The sequence below is a fragment of the Mercurialis annua genome, linkage group LG3 (genome assembly GCF_937616625.2).
Source record: "Mercurialis annua linkage group LG3, ddMerAnnu1.2, whole genome shotgun sequence".
Lineage (NCBI taxonomy): Eukaryota > Viridiplantae > Streptophyta > Magnoliopsida > Malpighiales > Euphorbiaceae > Mercurialis > Mercurialis annua.
The window spans coordinates 74,178,657-74,198,102 of NC_065572.1; the positions used below are offsets into that span (position 1 = coordinate 74,178,657).

Here is a 19,446-nt window from a genome sequence, read left to right on the forward strand (position 1 = left end):
TAACTAAAAATAAATCAGAATTATTTTAATTATTAATTAATTAAACTAATCAAAATTATAAATCGAATTTAACTAAAATAAATTGGCTAAAACAGTTCATTTAAAGAATGTGATGGTGCAAAATAAAGGATGTGATAGTGCAAAATGTAAATGCATGATTCAAGAATGGTCACAATCGAAATATATGCAAGTTATTTGTTGAGATTCTTTTTTTTTTCGTTTGCTTTATAATTTAGATGCATTTTATTTTTTTTGCTTTAGACATAGATGGCCTGAGTTACGCTTAAATTAATAAATCCATTTCCAACCGCTCATTTTAGCTGTTCCGTCGTGGATAGTCTCCGATTATTTTTTATTTTTCTTAATTTTATCTTTTTTTCTTTTGTTTGCTATTTTTAACGCTCATAAAAATTATTGATCTCATAACTTTAACAGAATTTGTATAATGACATATGCCACTGTAGCATTAGCTCATTGATTTCTTTTAAAATTATTTAATGTGAATACAAATGCAGCATACATATGAGAGGGATATATAAGACTTAATACATAGTTTGACCTCTGAACTTGTACTCTTTTACCCATCTAACCCTCAAACTTAACGTCTCACCTATCGAACCCCTGAACTTGTTAAATAATCCGATTTGACCCCCGAACTTGATAAATACATAAATATTGAACCCCTCCGTACACAATTTCTTCTAGAATGTTTCAAGTGACAAGTGGGCACGAAGGGTTCAATATTTACATATTTATCAAGTTCAGGGGTCAAATCGGATTATTTAAGAAGTTCAGAGGTTTGATAGGTGAGACGTTAAATTTAGAGGTTAGATGGGTAAAAAGGTACAAGTTCAGGGGTCAAACTATGTATTAAGCCGATATATAATGTGGAAAGATGATGAATGCCAAAATGTTGGAAACAACTGGAATTTTGAAAATGCTACTGGACATTAATATCTCCACAGACATGTCAGCAATCGAATATACACTTTTGGTCCGCATTTAATAAATTTTGTGTTTCTGTCATTTTCAATTAGTGTATACTACTAATAATTCATGCATCTTTGTGAAGTCAATGTTAATATTAAAAAAAAAATCAAGATCAGCTTAAGAAATTAGAATCAAGCTCGAATTCGACTTTCTCGAGCTGAGCTCGAATATTAGTTACAAATACTCGCAAGCTTAAATTGGTCTCTTATATTCTTGAAAATTATTTTTTTATTATATTAACTTTTTTATAAAATATTATAGTACAACTTTTTATAACTTTAAATTTAGGAATATTTTTTTTTACTTTTATAAAATTCAAATAAAAATTAAATTTAAATGGCTCAAAAATTGATCGAGCTCAAACTCAAATTTAAAAATGTAATAATATGCTCATTCGAGATAAAACTGGAGCTGGAGTCTGTTCAAACCCCTATAGTGATTGACAACGTAATAATCTTGCTATTCTATTTGCTAAGAGGCATTTCAAATGAATAATTGAGTGGCAGGTTTCGATTCTTTACAAAAAGATAAAAAAAGAAAAGAAAAAGGTTGACCTAAAAGGCAAATTTAGTGCGTAGACAAGTTTCAATTCAACGCATCTCTAACTTTTCAATTTTTATTCTACATACTTAATGTTTTATTTGGTTGCAAAAGGTAAATGAATGAAAAACAGTTAATAAAAAATTGGAATAGCAATTATCAAAAAAATATATGGAATAATAGTCAAAAAGAATTAAAACAATTGATTTTGGATATAAACAATCAAAATTTATAAATTTCAAATTGTTTTACACCTTTTATAATTAATAAAAAAACGCTAAAATAACACAAAATTGACACATTGTATTTTTTTATTCAAAACCATAAACATATAGTATTTTAAATTGGATAAGCGAAATGATTTTAAAAAAGGTTTTTATTGGATTAGCTATTGTCATGTGTAAGAGCATCTCCAATGGTGCTCTTTATTTTAAAGAGCATCTTCTATAAAATAAAGAGCATCTTAAAGATAGAGAGTGACATTTTTAATTCTACTCTAATAGACTCTCTAATAATGATTGTTTAGTTTATTTTTATACATAAAAATAAAAATATTAAATATTAATTTAATACTCTTTAAATTCACTTCTTATTTTATTTTTTAAAATAATAATAAAATATTAATACTATAAATTATTTTTATTTTTATTTTTATTTTTATTAATAATATAAATTGTTTTTATTAATAATATAATTTGTTTTCATTTTTATTAATAATATAAATTACAAATATCATATTTTAAAATAAAAATAACTAACTAACTTTTTGAAATTTAAAATCTTATCGTTAAAAAAATAGAGTAGAGAGTGAAAATGGCTCTCTACATGTGGAGAGCCATTTTCACTCTCTACTCTAAATTTATAGAGTAGAGAGTCCATTGGACTTCCAATTTGTTATGAAACTCTCTAAAATAAAGATTTTGACAATTTTAGAGAGTCCTTTGGAGATGCTCTAAGTAATTAATAATAATGTTATTATTCTTTTTTTAGAAGTATAATGTTATTACTGTTAATTATTGTTTGTTAAACATTTGTCTCTACTTAGTTACTAATTTTTAAAATTAAGTTAATTAAAGACAAAAAAAACATCCTAAGATTCCTAACACCCCACATGTCCCCACATTTAGTTACTATGGTATATATTTTGAGATAAATACTTATTTAAATTATATTAATCACTATATTTATGGACAAAAAAATAAAATTATAATACATTATAATATGAATGAAATTCTAATTAAGTATATTCTTGTGTTGGTATTTTTTAATAACTAATTACATTTTTGTTGGTTTTATTTATGAATGAATTGAAATTTCTAGTTGACGATTAATGAATGTCAAAAGGTTAAAATAGCTTACATGAAAATGGCATGACATGTCTTATTTTTTTAATAATTTGTTTTTTTAAGGTATATGAAGTTTTTTGAACGGATTTCAAGTACGAGATAATAATTTAAATTTTTTATATTTAAATTAATTTTCACTCGAATCTTATATTTTGTTTATGAAAGACAAATTATAACCTCAAATTTTAAACAATTATGGATATAAGTAAGGTTTGAATCCCCGAATTCATACTTTTTTTAATTATTGTCGAGTCATGATTATACAACTCTATGACCTAAGCTTGATCATATCATTTTTGTTTCTATATTTGTAAAGTACAATTTGTAAAATATTGTAACAAAAGAAGCAGCCACAGCTAGCCTTTGACCTAATTTAGGAATTTTATTGGTTTAAAATGCGATTGTCGGCATTAATTTATTCATAATCCATAAGCACTTTTTTAATCCAGTAACCACTCACAGAAGGACACGACATTATGTACTTTTATAAGGAAATTATTAGGTTTTTGCTTTAATCTCGTTTTTCTTTTTTTCACATGATAAAATTTAGTATTATCATTGGATTTGGATGGAAAGAATAATAAAAAATGAATATATTTTTACTTATTTAATCCACAAAAGGGTTTGTACACATAAAGAAAGACTATACATGTACAGGCATGCTGTAAAAGTGGTCAGAAATAATGTGTATTATACAAATTAAATTAAACAAACAAATTCGAATCCGCCAATCAGGTGACGGCAATTTTTGGTTTTTTTTTGTACAAGGGAAAGAGGCAAAGCCTAAACAAAACTAGAGACTAATATTTCTATCATACGTAGTGCCGTAACGATCGTGCCTAAGCCAAGGCAGAAGGCTCGAGGGCGGGTCCTCGTGGAAAGAACAGCCAATGATATAGTCATCACTCATTGATGCCAAGTGGTCCGCTGCGAAATTCGCTTCACGATAAATATGCTTCACTTTTACGTCCCAATTCCTGTTCAGCAACTCGCAGATAGCGCCAACAATATTGGAAAACTGATTGACCCCTTCATGCTTCACAATCATGTCCACAGCAGACTTACTGTCAACTTCTAGCTCAATTTTCTGAAGCCCCAACCTCCAAGCAAGCTGCAACCCAATAAAAACACCACGCAGCTCCGCTTCCATAACTGATCCTTCTCCCAAGGTCGCAGAGAAACTAGCTATCCAACCCCCCAGGTCATTTCTGATAATCCCACCAGCTTTAGCTATTCCTGTTATCGAGTTATAAGCCCCATCAGTGTTAACCTTGGACCATGAAGACGGAGGGGAAATCCATCCTACTTGAATATCCTGTCTTCCACGAGGAATACCTAAAAGGAATTGACTATTTGCTTGTGCCTGCTTAATATAGCTGACTCTCTGAAAAATATCAGTAACCACCACACTAATGGCTTCCCTTCTATTACCAAGAACGAAATTATTCCTCCAGAGCCAAATGCGCCAAAGCGAAACTCCAAAAATACATCTCCAATCTGCCCCTGTTTTGAAATTATCCTTTCCCAGTAGATTACGCAGCACCCACTCCTTAAAACCCAACTCGAAAAATTTGTCCCTAGCTTCAGGGTCGATGATTCTCAGCCACAACTGTTTAGTATAGGTGCAGCTGCAATTTTTGGTTTTTAATCAAAAGATCACTATACTGGTTTGTCTTTTGATGTCTTTTAGAATTTGATCAAAGTTTTATGGCTAAACCCTAAAAAATATCATACATTTACGTTTGTCAATTATGATCAAATCTTTTAAAATTTACAAATATAATCAGTTTTAACAAATTATAATTCTTTTACAGTCATTTCTGAATCAGTTTGATTTTTTGTTATGACTAAACCTTTTATTATAATACAACATGTAAAAGTTTGATATTTCAGTGTGATTAAATCTATTTTAATCTTATATACATGGTTGTCATGTTCACTACAAGAAATTCTGTATTTGACAACAAATTCTTTTGCAGCTAATTTTTTTTTGGCTGCTAAAAAACTTTTTACAGCATTAATCTTAAATGTTGCTGCCATTAGTTAAGTTATAACAGCATTTTACAGCTAATTTTGGAGAAATTCTTAGGTAGACTCGGTCTACCACGTCATCCGTAGACCAAACCTATCACATTATGACACATCATTAAAATGATGGCAATTTTGTAATATTACTATTCAAAAGTGTAAATAAGTAAAAAACGAATTTACAAGATTATCATCATTGTAATGACGTGTCATAATGTGATAGGTTAATCTACGGATGACGTGGTAGACCGAGTCTACATAAGAATTTCTCCTAATTTTGTTACCAATTATTTAAGGCAACGTTTTATTAGCAGTAACATGCCACAATCGTTTTTTGTTACTATATGTTAACAGTAACGATTTTAGCACTATTTTGCTGCTAATTTTAGTATTTCTTGTAATGGTTGCAAAAAATTGGTTTGATTCGAACTTAGCTATAAAAAGAATATATTTTTGCCAAAATGGGTTATATTTGCAAATTTTAAAAGATTTGGTCATAACTGACAAATATCGCAAAGATTTGGTATTTTTTTAGAGTTTGACCAAATTTTATTATTGTTGCGGTAGGGCCATTTGTTTCGATTTTTAATGAATCCAATGTCACACAACTTTATTGATTTGTTGAAATTTTCTATGATAATTCAAGTTTATTTGTTATAATTTTTGTTTGTTCGACAATTTTTATGATAATTTAAATATTTTAATTCTAGTTATTTTAAAAACTAAACATTTGTGTGAATTTCAGAGCAATTATTTAATTCATATCCGTAATTAAGTTGTTTATGATCATAGTATATGCATTTTTTTATTATCATATCATTAGATAGGTCATAAATCTTCCATGTAGCATCTTGAATTAATATAATTTTTTTTAATTGATTTAACAAATAAGTTGATATGTCTATAAGCTGACATAAGTAAAATTAATAATTATTTTAATATAAAATTATTATTTTATCTATTGTCAAGTCTAAATGTCGAAGATACTCATCATTAAAAATCTTCTTATAACAAATCAAAAAAAAAATAGTAAGTTAAATATGTTCAATATTTTTTAAATACACATACATACTAAATTCTTTTTACTCATTTTTTTTTAATTTTTCATTTGTATGGTTCTAGTAAAAGAGCAATATGTGTTATTTCTATAAACATGTCGGTAAATACATCGTTGCATTAGCCGTGCACCATAATAACACGTTAGCTTTGCAACACATCAGCTAGACCTGTCCATAAGCCTAGCTCGTCGAATTTTATTATTTTTTATGCAAGCTCAAGCTCCATCTTTTCATTCTAAATCGTTTGCTCATGTTAGTTCTTAAAATATTATTATGTTAATATGATTTTAAAAGGGCCAGTAGGAGAATCAACACACGGAATATTCCATTAGCTCAACTGTATTTAGATGGCTGATAGTTGAATCAAAACCCTAGAAGTTAACATATAAAACAGACTAATTTGTCACAATCTTAATTTTATCTTTATAAGTATGTAATTTGCCAATTCTCTATCCTATCTAACGACTTCTAAATTTGTCCCCTTCCTTAAATGATATAGCAACAGGTGCAACAGTCATCCTAATCACAGATAACTTTAAATTGTTATTGTAATTAATGAATTATTGTGCTAATTAAAAACTTTTTTCATCTAAATATACAAATATATATACATGTGACTAACATGTCAAACTTCTTTTTCATAAAAAATTGTTTTATTAACAACAAGTTACTGTTGATCAAATAAAATTATTGTACTAAAAGAAAAGAAACTTCAAATACCCTCAATGATTTAGTTAACTTGCAAAACTGTACAATTCTATTGTTTAGCATAAAATTATTTTTTAGATGAATTCGGTCCATCGCGTCAACTATTAACTAAACCAATCACATTATATCATGTCATTAAAATAATGGTAATAGCATAGTAAATACGTGTAGCTTTTATTGGTGATATTATAATAGTGTCATCATTAATTTAATGATGTGTTATAATGTGATTGACTCAATTTACGGATGACGTGATGGACCGAATTTATCTAAAAAATTATTTGTTTCCAAATTAAACTTTTACAGTTAAAAAAGGTCTAATTGCTTTATAAGTCACGAACTTCAGCATGTTTTGCAATTTTAATACAAATTTTTAATTTTGGTAGTGTCTGACACAAATTTTTAAATTTTCATAATTTGAAACAACGATCAATTTTCTGTTGAAAGTTGCTGACATAGACGCCAAAACAATGTATATTCCGGTAGCCATTATCAACATTTTTTAACAAAAAATTGCTCCATGTTTTAAATTGCAAAAAAAGAAAAAAAAAAGATAATTCATGCTTTAAATTGTAAAGATTGAAAGTTTATTTTAAAATTATAAAACATATTAAAATTCATGATTGTAAACAATTAAACCTTTAAAAAATTGGGCACGTTAAACACTACATTAGCAGAGATTTTTTTGAATAAACGTTTAAAAGTTCATTAAAAAAATATGCGATGTGAAATTAAATAAAATAAGGTACCCAGAAAGATATAATGGTCCAAATTAGACCCTTAATTTTTTAAAAAGAAACTAGTCAGACTTGTCGAAGATGAATATTCCAACACATGCAAAATAAATAAATTGGTGTCGACTTGTCGTTGAGCTTAATTGGTAGTAAGCAACAATACAATGCAAAAAGCCTTCTGGTTGGTTCAACCACGAAGGACCAACCTGCTCAAACTTATTCTAGATTTAGCATAATTGGCTATTTGAAGATATTCGAGGATTCAAATAGGTATGTGTATGTAATTTGTCCCTCTTTTTGAAGATACTTCACTTTAGTAGCACCGACCAATCACCTGCACTGGGACAGATATATATTTTTTCCAATAATATGCAAAAAAACTGTATTTTTTTTTTATAATTTTACAAAAATAATTTATATTACTAAATATTATAATAATGATAAAGATCTAAATTTATAAGATAATTAGTGCACTCTTAAGGTTCGATTTATAATCTTTGTACGATCAGTTTAGATCAATTTAATTTTATATATATCCAAATCCAACATCCACAGCTAACTTTTATTTTTTATAAATTATATAAATACATACATTAACTATTTTATTTTGTATATGTAAAAGTAAAAAAATTATTATTTTGGATAATACCATAAAAATAGAAAAGTAAGTATTTTTAATATTAACTATTGATACAAATATTAAAAATATTTTACAATTTTACCATAAACATTATATATAGAGATTTTACCCTTTTAATTATTATTTCATAGTTAATTATTTAAAAGAATAAAAAATTATTTTAAGAATTTTTTAATATTTTCTATAATTAATTATTTTTATGATTATTGTAAAAGTGTAATTTTTTTATAAGATAAAGGAAGTACTAGTTTTTTTAAAAAAATATTATTTTTTTGATTTAATATACCTCTACATGGTCAAGTATTGATAAATTAGGGATAAATGTAGCTATATGATTATAAAAACTAAAATTGATATTAAAAATATATTCAAATAGTTTTTCAAAATTAGTTGGTGCATTTATGGTCATTAAATATCCTATGATTATATTTTAAAAAATAAATATCCACCGTCAATCTATGTGGGCTTTTTATGTTTTTGTTAAAAAAATGATTTGGTGGGCCCCCGCACAGCAGATACTGGACCCGAGCCTCAAAAAATTACAGCTATATAGGCACGTGGTCAAAATCAAAGACAAAACACCAGTGGCCAACCCTACTATTAGCAAAGCCCAGTGAGTGAGTCAACTCTTTTTACCAGCAGCTCATCAAACTGTACGGTTCAGATCATTTACTGGACCGACTTCTGAATATTATACGGTCAGGATTAGTCACCAATCACAATATGCTTCCTTCATTTTTTCTTTTGTTTGACGAACGATTTTATAATTTGTTATAGAATCTAATATGTCAAGAGATTTATTTGATTTTAACGACAAATTTACTAATAGTATGAAGTGATTTTTCATAAGTGAAATGGGTAAAATTAATTACTTCATAAAAAAGTTAATAATTATTTTTATAGTTTGTGAGAATTTGAATTTTGTTTAATTTTTTTTATATAACATTGTTTAACTAAATATTGAATAAGTTTGTTTTCCGTCATATAGCTCTAATTTTAGAATTGATTTTAAATAAATAATTTAAAATCTGTTAATTTAAATTATTGAATTAATGGTTAAACTGACTGACTTAATTTATGATTCAACTAGTTTAGGAGTTAAATAAAAAATAAATATATTTATTTATTTATATTTTATATAAAATAAAATTTATAGATGTAAAATTAAAATATTAGATAAACATTTAACTATTATAAATAATTAAAAAAATATCAAATAAGTACATTTTAGCTGGTTAAAAGATCAAACTGTTAGTGCAGTTTAATCAATTTAATAAAATAATTTTTTTATGATTTTCTTTATTCAAATAAGGTGAACCGGGGTTTGATATTTAAAGCAAAACTAAACTCAATTGATTTTTAATTTGGAGTAGAACTAGTTAAACCGACTAGTCCAATTTAATTCTTATAAAGCGGGTCTCATGTAATGTTTTATTAGCAACATCATTAAATGAAAAATTTACACGTTTAAATTATTGAAATAAAAAATGAAACATATATATCCATTGTAACTAAATAATTATTTTATACTAGTACTAGTATATAACAAGTAAGTGAATTTTTCTAATAGAAATTGTACCAAATTATCCCATTAAGCCATTTTTGAATTGTAGTGTGAAACAAATTGTAGTTACCAATAAATTGTTTAATAGAAAAAATAGAATTGAGATGGCAGAGAGGGTGGTGGTGGTGGTAGCTTTATTTGTGAGCACAGCTGGCTTTTGCGGGGACACAGCTGGCTTGTACGGAAGGCAGGCAGATACGCAGCTACCGTCGCCGTTTTATCGCCTTTTTTTTATTTATTTTTACTTTTGGGAGTGTTTTTGTTTTTGGCTCTGTACAAAGCAAGCTGTCTTTGAAATTATGGTAACCCCTACAATTTACGCCTCTCTACTAAAACCCTCTTATTTTCCATTTTCCTTTTCTACCCTTCTTTGCTTCTTTTCCTTTTTGGTTAGGTAAGGTAATAATTATCATAATTTTTATTTATGGTATTTTATTTTAAAGTTTGGCATTTACTATTTGCTATTTGGATTATTTTAATAAAATTTATCAAATTCCAAACTTGGTCTATAAATTAATGCATTATCACTTACGTGTAAAATAGCATAATAAATGGATCACGTTGAGACACACTATAAATAAATTAGGTCATGTCAGTTTTTTACATGCTGCTTCTATAGCTAAATAAATCAGACTACCTATTAATAAAGGGTTATGCTATTTTTAAAACAAGAATTAACAAACACAGTAAAAAATTACATTGATAAAATCACTCTTATTTAATCTTGATTTATTTTTCCTTTTTGATAAAAAGCAATTTTATTATCATTTAAATTAAAAAGCAACTTTTTACTGTATTTTTATTAATTCTTACTCTAAAAAGATTCACTCTAAATAAATGATAATAAATAGGTCACCACTAATATGATGGTAATATCACCACAATATATTCTATAGCATAATAATATGTGTGAACAAAAAATAAACATGCCCTAGCCACTATTATAAATAGAGTAGTTATAGATTATAAGTCACAATCACATTCTAAATTAACATAAAGTTTGGTCCCATAAGTAAACAAATTAAAAGGAGCACAAATAAATAAATAGTAATCCTCATTTGGAAAATGTCTTAGTCAATGAGTCAAAACAATCAAAAAGACTATCTTTCAAAAGCAAAACTAACCAACTTTAATTTTTTTGTATTCACTTGCATTTACACCATCATAATTAAATTAAAACAAATTGTAATATTTAACATATTTTAATGGCAATTTAATAGACCGACCTCATAAAAGAAAAGCACGAGTCAAAATTCTAATTAACCTCAAAATCTTTTCATAAACGGTAAAAAATCATGAAAGATCCTCTAACAAATCTGTCATTTTCTAACATTGACAAGGGCAGATCTGTCATTTAGTCTTCACATATAAGTAACCATTTTACTTAACATTTTCAACACTTACTCTATTTTCTCTCTCTAACTAACTTTCTCTCTCTACTTTAACTCAAAAAAAAAAACACAAACTTTAAAAACCTTTCATCTGCAAGACAGAATCTTTTTCCGGCGACTAAACGTCAGTTACAACCGCCGCTGATTGGGTACTTATAAAACACTCATTTGATTTCTGGGTATTACAAAAGGTCAGGTGGAAGCCTTAAAGATGAGGAGAGTGTACAGGTTTGTGTGATGGGAAAGGTGGTGGTGGGAGTGGCGGTGGGGGTGGCGGTGGCGGCGTGTGCGGTGGCGGGGGTGGTGGTGGGGAGGAGAGTGAGGAGTAGGAGGAAGTGGAGGAGAGTTGTGGGAGTGCTGAGTGAGTTAGAAGAGTCATGTGAGACAACAATTGGGAGGTTGAGGCAAGTGGTTGATGCTATGGCTGTTGAGATGCATGCTGGTTTGGCTTCTGAAGGAGGGTCTAAGCTTAAAATGTTGCTGACTTTTGTTGACCATTTGCCTACTGGGTAGTTTTTTTTATTCCTGTTTTGGTTTATTGGTTGGTGATGAATTTGTGGTTGGTTTTGTTTTTGGATGATAATGTGGATTTTGATGTTGTTTGATGAATTTTTGTGTATCTGTTGTGTTTGTGTCAGCACATTTTAAGTTTGTGTTGAGTTTTGTCTTTGGTTTACATTTGTGCACATTTCAAATCCAAATTCCAGTGTGTTAGATGAGACAAAGACTTGTTCTTTGAAATTGGGTTTAATTGAAATTTTACTATACATGCTCAGCTTTAACATAAGATTTATGGAAATTTGTAGGTTCTATTTATATTCCTTTTCTGTTCCTATTTAATGGCGTTAGAACTGCTTAAGGAATATTTTATGTTTTAGGTACTGTTTTTTATGTGGATGACTTGAGAATCCTTGAAGAGAATCTGCACTATGTTCTTATAGCTTAAAGTTTACCAAATATCGTTTCATTAACAAGCTTATGTCGAGCGTATACTGTATATACTAATTGATCGCGTTTGGGACCCCTTCTCTTGCAAGGAAAGGATGTGATTAGCTGAAAGTTTTGTTATTAAAGCAAACATTTCTATGCAGCATAGAGATCACATATCTCTAGATTAAGTCTTTTTCATTTGATATCCGGTCCGGTCTTTTTTTATATGTTTATTTATCTAAAATTGCATAGTATATTTCTAAAATTGAGTTTTCATGTTGTTGTCAGGAGTGAGATAGGAACATATTATGCACTAGATCTTGGGGGTACTAATTTTAGGGTCTTACGGCTTCAGCTAGGAGGTGAAAGGTCATTGATATTGTCAAAAGATGTGGAAAGTCAACCTGTTCCTCAGCACTTGATGACAAGCCCTAGCGAGGTGACTGAGTCTGTACTCTTTTTCGGCTTTTCTTTGTTGGATAAAGGCTAGAATATTTAAAATATTTGTTTATAGTGATTAAATTTATATCTTCTTTGTCCTGCAGGACCTCTTTGACTATATTGCGTCAACGTTAAAGCAGTTCACTGAAAAAGAAGAAAATGTTTCCGAGTTTTCTGCCCTTAGAAGAAGAGAACTTGGATTTACATTTTCTTTCCCGGTGAAACAAATGTCCATCCGTTCAGGGATCCTTATCAAGTGGACAAAAGGATATCATGTTGAAGACATGGTTAGTCGGATAAAATTCTGATATTAATATCATTGCTTAGGTGCTTTATATTAGGACAGAATTTTGGTTTGTAAATGAATGGTAATTTCTGGTTTACTAACGAGAAGGGGAAAAGCCAACGATGGCTTTCTATATAGCATTTAGTACACTTCTTTTCATGCTGTAACAGATCACAGTAAACTTGTTATTTGGCATATTTTTCTCTCTTTATTGCTTAATAAGCAAAGGTGCAAATTCTTACTAGTGTATTGCATGCATGATTTAGGTTGGAAGAGAGGTAGTTGAACGTTTACAAGCAGGACTGACCAGGAACGGTTTAGATATGCAGGTTGCAGTATTGGTAAGCATTATGTTTTTCTTGGAACACTATTCGTCGAAAATACTGAACAACTATCATAGTTATTATTTCTTTCGAGTGTTAGGGTAAATGAAAAGTGGCATGTCTTTGTAGTTTCAGTTATGATTCTTTTTTTCAGTCACCTAGTATGCTTTAGTTTGCTCTTGCGGAACCTGGCTTATACGATAAATATATCATATACTTGGTTCAGGGATAGACTCAGGATTAAAGTCTTGTGGGGGGCAGAGCTGGCTGTTAATTTTATCTAAACAAAAACAAATTTAGTGGATTTATGCTTTTCTTCAAGTTAAAAATCATCAATTTGGTTGAATGCGTATATGTATTATCATATTAACATCTATTTTTATAATTGAATATTACATATTTACATTTACATTTACATTTTAATTTTATGTTTTGAAAAATTCACACCATGATCTTATTAATAATATAACATTACAAATTTCTTGTAAAAAGCATATATACGAGAAAACTGGCAAGTTTGTGAATAGAGAAAGACGTAAGGAGAGACCATTTATGAGGGACTTGTGTAAGTGGAGGGAGAGGAAGAGGGCTGTCAGTTGTAGATATTTGTAGTGGTGGTCTTGGTCAGAACAATAGATGTAGGATGTCATATGAGTCGGTAAATATCATCTTTGATATATTGTTGACATTAATTACTGTATCAAATAGAAGAAACAAACTAGAAGGGAGAAGAAATACAAGTTTATTTTTGTTTTGAGCAGGTAAATGATACTGTGGGAACATTAGCTCTTGGTCATTATCATGATGCTGACACTGTTGCTGCAGTAATAATTGGGACTGGTACTAATGCTTGCTATCTAGAACGAGCGGATGCTATTATTAAGTGTCAAGGTCTGGTTACAGCTTCTGGAGTCATGGTATCCTTTCGTATGTCTTGTTCCTACATTTCATCTGTAAAATGATATGTTCGTCTACTCACGTTGTTCCATATCTTTTAATTAGGCTGTCAACATGGAATGGGGAAATTTTTGGTCATCCCATTTGCCAAGAACAACATATGATATTGATTTGGACGCTGAAAGCCCTAATCCATATGATCAGGTGCGTAGAATTAGTTTTTTTTTTCCTTCTTTTTCATATGAATTTTGATGAAGAAACATCTCAATGTTGTATGGATTTCACTGCAGGGTTTTGAGAAAATGATATCAGGAATGTATCTCGGTGACATTGTTAGGAGAGTGATTCTTAGAATGGCACAAGAGTCGGATATATTTGGACCTCCGTCTTCCAGATTGTCGACACCCTTTATTTTGAAGTATGTTTGAACCCCCCCCCCCCCCCCTCTTGCCCGCGCTTGCTTTTACATAGTCCTGTTACCAATTTTGTTTCTATTATGGCATAGACTGATATTCTTCGTCAATTTTTTTTTTATCTCTGAAGAACGCCTCTAATGGCTAAAATGCACGACGATGACTCTCCTGATCTGAAGGAAGTAGCTGACATCTTGAAAGAAACTTTCGGGGTAGGTTCAGTGCATCACAGGCATAGCTTATTCAGTTTTGCTGTATTATATGTTAAAAGTTAGATGACTGCCATGATTTGAATACGATTTGAATGCATATTGGAATTGCTTACTTTGTATTAGATCTCAGAAGCTCCTTTGAAGGTCAGAAAGCTTGTTGTCAGAATATGTGATGTGGTGACGAGGAGGGCTGCCCGTCTGGCAGCCGCTGGCATTGTGGGAATCTTAAAGAAGATCGGGCGCGATGGTACAGGAGGCATCACCAGCGGACGAGGAGGAAGAAGTGACATAAAAATGAGAAGAACGGTGGTGGCGATCGAAGGTGGTTTGTACACAAGCTATACAATGTTCAGAGAGTACTTGCATGAAGCCTTCAATGAATTACTTGGGGAAGAAGTCGCCCAACATGTGATTCTGAAGGCCACAGAAGATGGATCAGGCATCGGAGCAGCTCTTCTTGCCGCTTCATATTCTTCCTACACTGTGGATAGGGTACATCAGCCGTAAAATATAAATTATATATTTTTTATAAATATATATACATATAGCCCCCTGTAAATGTAGATTTTCTTTTGTTTTTCAATATATTAAAAGGGTTGTTTCTAAAAATATCATGTTTCCATATTGGTCCCCATTCTTTATTTTTTCCACTTTCGTATTCTCTTGTATATTAAGGTTGCAATGAAAATTTTCTTCCTTGATCAAGAATTGAGTACTTAAGTTATGTTTTTGTTCAAGAAGTCTAATTTTCATTACATTTTTTTCAAGAACAATGAGCTTGATGTCTGAAACGCTTCAGGTCCCAAATTTGACAGATAGTGACAAAAATTGGATCTTTTCAAACAAAATAAACCCAAGGGTCAATTGCCATGTAAATATTGATTTTCATGGTAGCTTACCCCTAATAGGCCAATACGTTTAAAGCTTGAGCAAAGGTTAATCCGATTTCTAAATTAAAATTCAATTAGACTAGTCATAATACTTTTACCTATAGAAAAGATCATGAAAGAGGCGATCAGAATGACACTCTAATCCATTTCTGATTCCGAAATTTTAGACGCATTGCACTTCTGCTCGGGTCGAGGCTGCCATTCCAACTCGATCTTTGAATTTGCAACTAAGGACAAATGACCAACTCTCAGTCATATTGATCACTTAAAGATTAATCTCTAAATCAGGTAAAGTAAAGATGATTTTTTTTATGTCAATTAAGGATAATAATGGATCATTCCGGTCTCTAAACTTGTTTATACTTTACAATTTTTGTTCTAAAGAGAGTATTGTTCTTAATCGATTAAAATGGCTGAAATATTGTGTTATTTGACTCCGAGTCTTAAGTTGAGGACCGAGTTGACATTTTACCCTTTAAAACTCACTATGAATCAGACCCTAGCCCAACCCAAACATCGATTCGATCGTGCCCGCCGAACTCTGCGTAACCACGCAGCAAAATTCGTTCTTCCTGCTCACACTCAACACTAACAATGGCAACTGAGAACAAGCCGAAGCCCGACAGCAAGAAAAGGAAGCAATTTCTTCCCCATAATGTATCTTTCAATCACTCTATCATTTAATTCGTCCATTATTGCCGTTAGCTATTGCTTATTAAACGCAGCCGTTTTAAATTAGGTTTTTATGCGTGTTGCAGAAGCCAGTGAAGAAGAAGGGGTCGTATCCACTGCACCCAGGAGTTCAGGGCTTCTTCATTACTTGTGACGGTGGTAGAGAACGTCAAGCTTCTCATGAAGCTATTAATGTTATTGATTCTGTAAGTTTTTTTTTCTTCCAATTTTGTTTTTATCCCTTACTATTAATATTTTGGAAAAATGGTTTTTTTTTCTTTGCCTCATTATTTGTTTTTGTAATTAAGCTTTGTAACCTGTGTATCCTTTTGTCCTGTTTGAATTTTGATTCAGCTAGGTTTTGAAAGGAATTGTTAAGAGAAACTCTTTGTGGTTGAATTATATGTGTAAAAAAATTCTAGTGAAACTCGGCCGACGGACCGAGTATATCTCTGGCTGAAATTTTTATAAAGACTTGGTAATTTTGACTATAAAATGATGAATTGGAAATCTTTGGTAATTTTGACTACAATGTGAATATTGCTTTGATTTGGATTTCATGCCTTTACTGACAGGCCATATTTGCACTGTGATTTTAGGGAATTTTCATAAATAATCTCATTTTACCCATGTGCTTTCATTTTTTTTGGTATATGAATCATCTCGGTTTTGTTCTTGTCTTGCAACCGAAAAACCGTTCGGCTTGGGCATTCGCAAATTTTATGCCCTTTTCATACTGTACTAAATTTTAGCATGAAAGCACTTTCAAAGTAGTAAACTATCTCTTCCTCTTACAAATGAGGTGAAGTTTCGGTTTCTGTTGCAGTTTTATGAAGAGCTAGTCTATTCAAAAGATTCCACAAGTGTGAAACTCAACGAGTTGCCTAATAAGCCCTTAAATAAAAAGATAAATTTTGTTTATTCGGATGATGAAGAAGAAGACGATGATAATTGCGTGGAAGGAAAACCGGAGGAAAAGGAAAAGGAAGATGAAAAGGAGGACAAGGTAGAAAAGAATAGTTCAGAGGCTCATCCGGCCAATGATGCTGAGAATGATAAGCCAACAGATGAAAAGTCGGATTCTCCTATTTTGGAGAAGACTTGCCATAAAAGTCAAACAGAAGAAAGCACTAATGACGTTGAAGTAGGTGCTAAAGACGGTGAACATCGAATTAATGAAGCCGAAGAGCCTTCAGCAAAGAAGCAATGTGTAGAATTGTCTGTTTCAAAAAATGTTGTCCATGAAAAGGTGGAGAAGAAATCAATTGATAGGCTTATCGAAGAGGAACTTAAAGAACTTGGAGATAAAAGTAAGGTGTGTATACTGCCTCCTTTCACCATTGACTTTCATGTATTTTATGAAATGTTCATTTAGTTGTATGTCATGCTCTGGCTCTTCAAAATCGTTTGCAAAGCGTTATTCTGATGACCACTTTGTAGGCATCTGGCAGTACTAGTACTTCACCCCAAACAAGCCTATAGCTCGCAACTAACTTAAAGCTGATATCTGCTTAAGGGTGAATCACTCTAAGGACCTTTTGGACTTAGCTTATGTATTTTTTTTAGACTTCATGTGCAGTTCCTGTTGTTTTTGTGAATATTAGAGAAGTATAGCGTCCGACCTTGCTGTTTTGACTGTATATAACTGCATCATAATTGATACGACTTTTTAATTTTGTCATGTTTGAGCAGAGGCGCTTTGTGAGCCTTGATTCGGGTTGTAATGGTGTTGTCTTTGTCCAAATGCGCAAAAGTGAAAACGACCCTTCTCCTACAGAAATTGTACATCATATGATGACATCAACTGCATCAACAAAGAAACACATGTCAAGGTTTGTTAATTGCTGATTTTCCGTGTAGCTTATGAATGCATGGTTTTGAACCAGTACTGGCTGGATCTTTATGCTTTCTCTGTACTAGCTCACATTTATGGGATTCAATACTCAATAGTCATGTGATTTGCCATATTGGCATCAAATATCTCGCTTGACGTTTATGTCTTTATGAGAATAGTGCTGCACTATTTCAGGGTGCTAAAACTCTTTCTTCTTTCCAAATATAGGTTCCTATTAAGAGTTTTACCTGTTGAAGTTTCATGCTATCCTTCAGAAGAGGAAATCTCAAAAGCAATGGGAGCCATTGTGGAAAAACATTTTCCAGCTGACACACAAAACCCACAAAAGGTACTTCATCAAACACAATCTATGCCTTTGTTCTTTAGCTTTCATGATAAATAAATTACAAAGCACCAACTCTTTTATCAGAGTTCTTGTCCAAGTCTCGTAGACCAAAATAATATAGGACTAATTGACCTGTTAACCTGCCTATTAATAGATAGTGTATTATAGAGATTAACAGTTGTTAGTTGGAATTCAAAGGTCGGTAAAAGGACAAGGTATGGCAGGAATGCCTTCTAAAACGTAGCAACCGCTGCCCTTTCTTAACTTTCATTTTATATTTTTAGAGTAATTGATGGCTTCACTTCGTGCATATGCCATTTATGAATATTTATTTAGCTGCTGCTAGTTTTGCCCACCTTGCCAATTTAAATTTATTCTTTGCAGTTTGCGGTACTCTATGGAGCTCGCGCAAACACGGGCATTGACAAGATGAAAATTATAAATGCGGTTGCGAAATCCATTCCTTTACCTCATAAAGTCGATCTTACCAATCCTGGCAAGTCTATCATTGTTGAAATTGTTAAGGTAATAAACAAGCTTAATTGTTCCTCAGACTATACTCATTTGTGACACTAAAATCTTCAACTTTTTTTTTTTTGCATATCTGTCTCACTTTTTGATGAAGCTTAAATATTGTACAGAAATTTCACTAAAATGTCTTGTTTGTGAATTGTCAGACTGTATGCTTGATTGGCGTGGTTGAGAAGTACAAAGAGTTGGGGAAGTATAACCTGAGGCAGCTTACATTACCAAAATAGTTGTCCATGCTTCAGGCATTATATGTAGAATTTTCACTGTTTTTACAAACATCCATGAGATGGTTGATTTGTTAGCACATTGTCTATTTAATTTTTTTCTTTACTTTGATATAGGATCCACACCTCTACTTTGATGCTTAAATATTCTAGTGGGTTTTAAATTTTATTTAATGTGGTTCATGATGCATATTATTTTTCCATTGAAGTAATTTGAAAAATCATATTTGGCTAAAAATTAATGGAAATTCTTAATTATTTTTTGATATCTTTTTACTCTTATTTATTGCTTATTTTTAATGATCTGAAAAATCTAAATGTTTATGCGCTTAAATCAATACTAATTAATTTGTTTGATATCTTTTGACTCTGTTTATTACTATTATAATTAGGTTTAATGATTGAAAAATCTAAAAGTTTATGTACTTTATCCATACTAATTAATTTT

The 19,446-nt window shown here is 30.8% G+C and overlaps 2 protein-coding genes across 2 annotated transcripts; both read left to right on the forward strand.

Annotated features, from left to right (window-relative positions):
- The first annotated feature begins 11,000 nt into the window (after positions 1-11,000).
- Positions 11,001-15,151, forward strand: LOC126672000 (hexokinase-3). Its single transcript, XM_050365872.2, has 9 exons — positions 11,001-11,508; positions 12,218-12,368; positions 12,475-12,657; positions 12,923-12,997; positions 13,741-13,896; positions 13,982-14,080; positions 14,167-14,294; positions 14,420-14,501; positions 14,625-15,151. Exons 1-9 carry the CDS (start codon positions 11,237-11,239, stop codon positions 15,006-15,008), a joined length of 1,530 nt encoding a protein of 509 aa, XP_050221829.1. The 5' UTR covers positions 11,001-11,236; the 3' UTR covers positions 15,009-15,151.
- Positions 15,152-15,884: 733 nt separating this feature from the next.
- Positions 15,885-19,188, forward strand: LOC126672001 (uncharacterized). The gene is made up of 7 exons (XM_050365873.2): positions 15,885-16,048; positions 16,150-16,269; positions 16,890-17,378; positions 17,756-17,895; positions 18,126-18,246; positions 18,628-18,768; positions 18,921-19,188. The coding sequence occupies exons 1-7, from the start codon at positions 15,986-15,988 to the stop codon at positions 18,999-19,001; spliced, it is 1,155 nt and encodes a 384-aa protein (XP_050221830.1). The 5' UTR covers positions 15,885-15,985; the 3' UTR covers positions 19,002-19,188.
- The last annotated feature ends 258 nt before the right edge of the window (positions 19,189-19,446 follow it).

Excerpts from the sequence above, each read along its gene's own strand:
- LOC126672000 (XM_050365872.2), top strand. The coding sequence starts at position 11,237 with ATGGGAAAGGTGGTGGTGGGAGTGGCGGTGGGGGTGGCGGTGGCGGCG. Across the intron at positions 12,369-12,474 it reads TGATGACAAGCCCTAGCGAG|GACCTCTTTGACTATATTGC; the intron begins GTGACTGAGTCT and ends TTTGTCCTGCAG. Across the intron at positions 12,658-12,922 it reads GATATCATGTTGAAGACATG|GTTGGAAGAGAGGTAGTTGA; the intron begins GTTAGTCGGATA and ends TGCATGATTTAG.
- LOC126672001 (XM_050365873.2), top strand. The coding sequence starts at position 15,986 with ATGGCAACTGAGAACAAGCCGAAGCCCGACAGCAAGAAAAGGAAGCAA. Across the intron at positions 16,049-16,149 it reads AGCAATTTCTTCCCCATAAT|AAGCCAGTGAAGAAGAAGGG; the intron begins GTATCTTTCAAT and ends TGCGTGTTGCAG. Across the intron at positions 16,270-16,889 it reads CTATTAATGTTATTGATTCT|TTTTATGAAGAGCTAGTCTA; the intron begins GTAAGTTTTTTT and ends TTTCTGTTGCAG.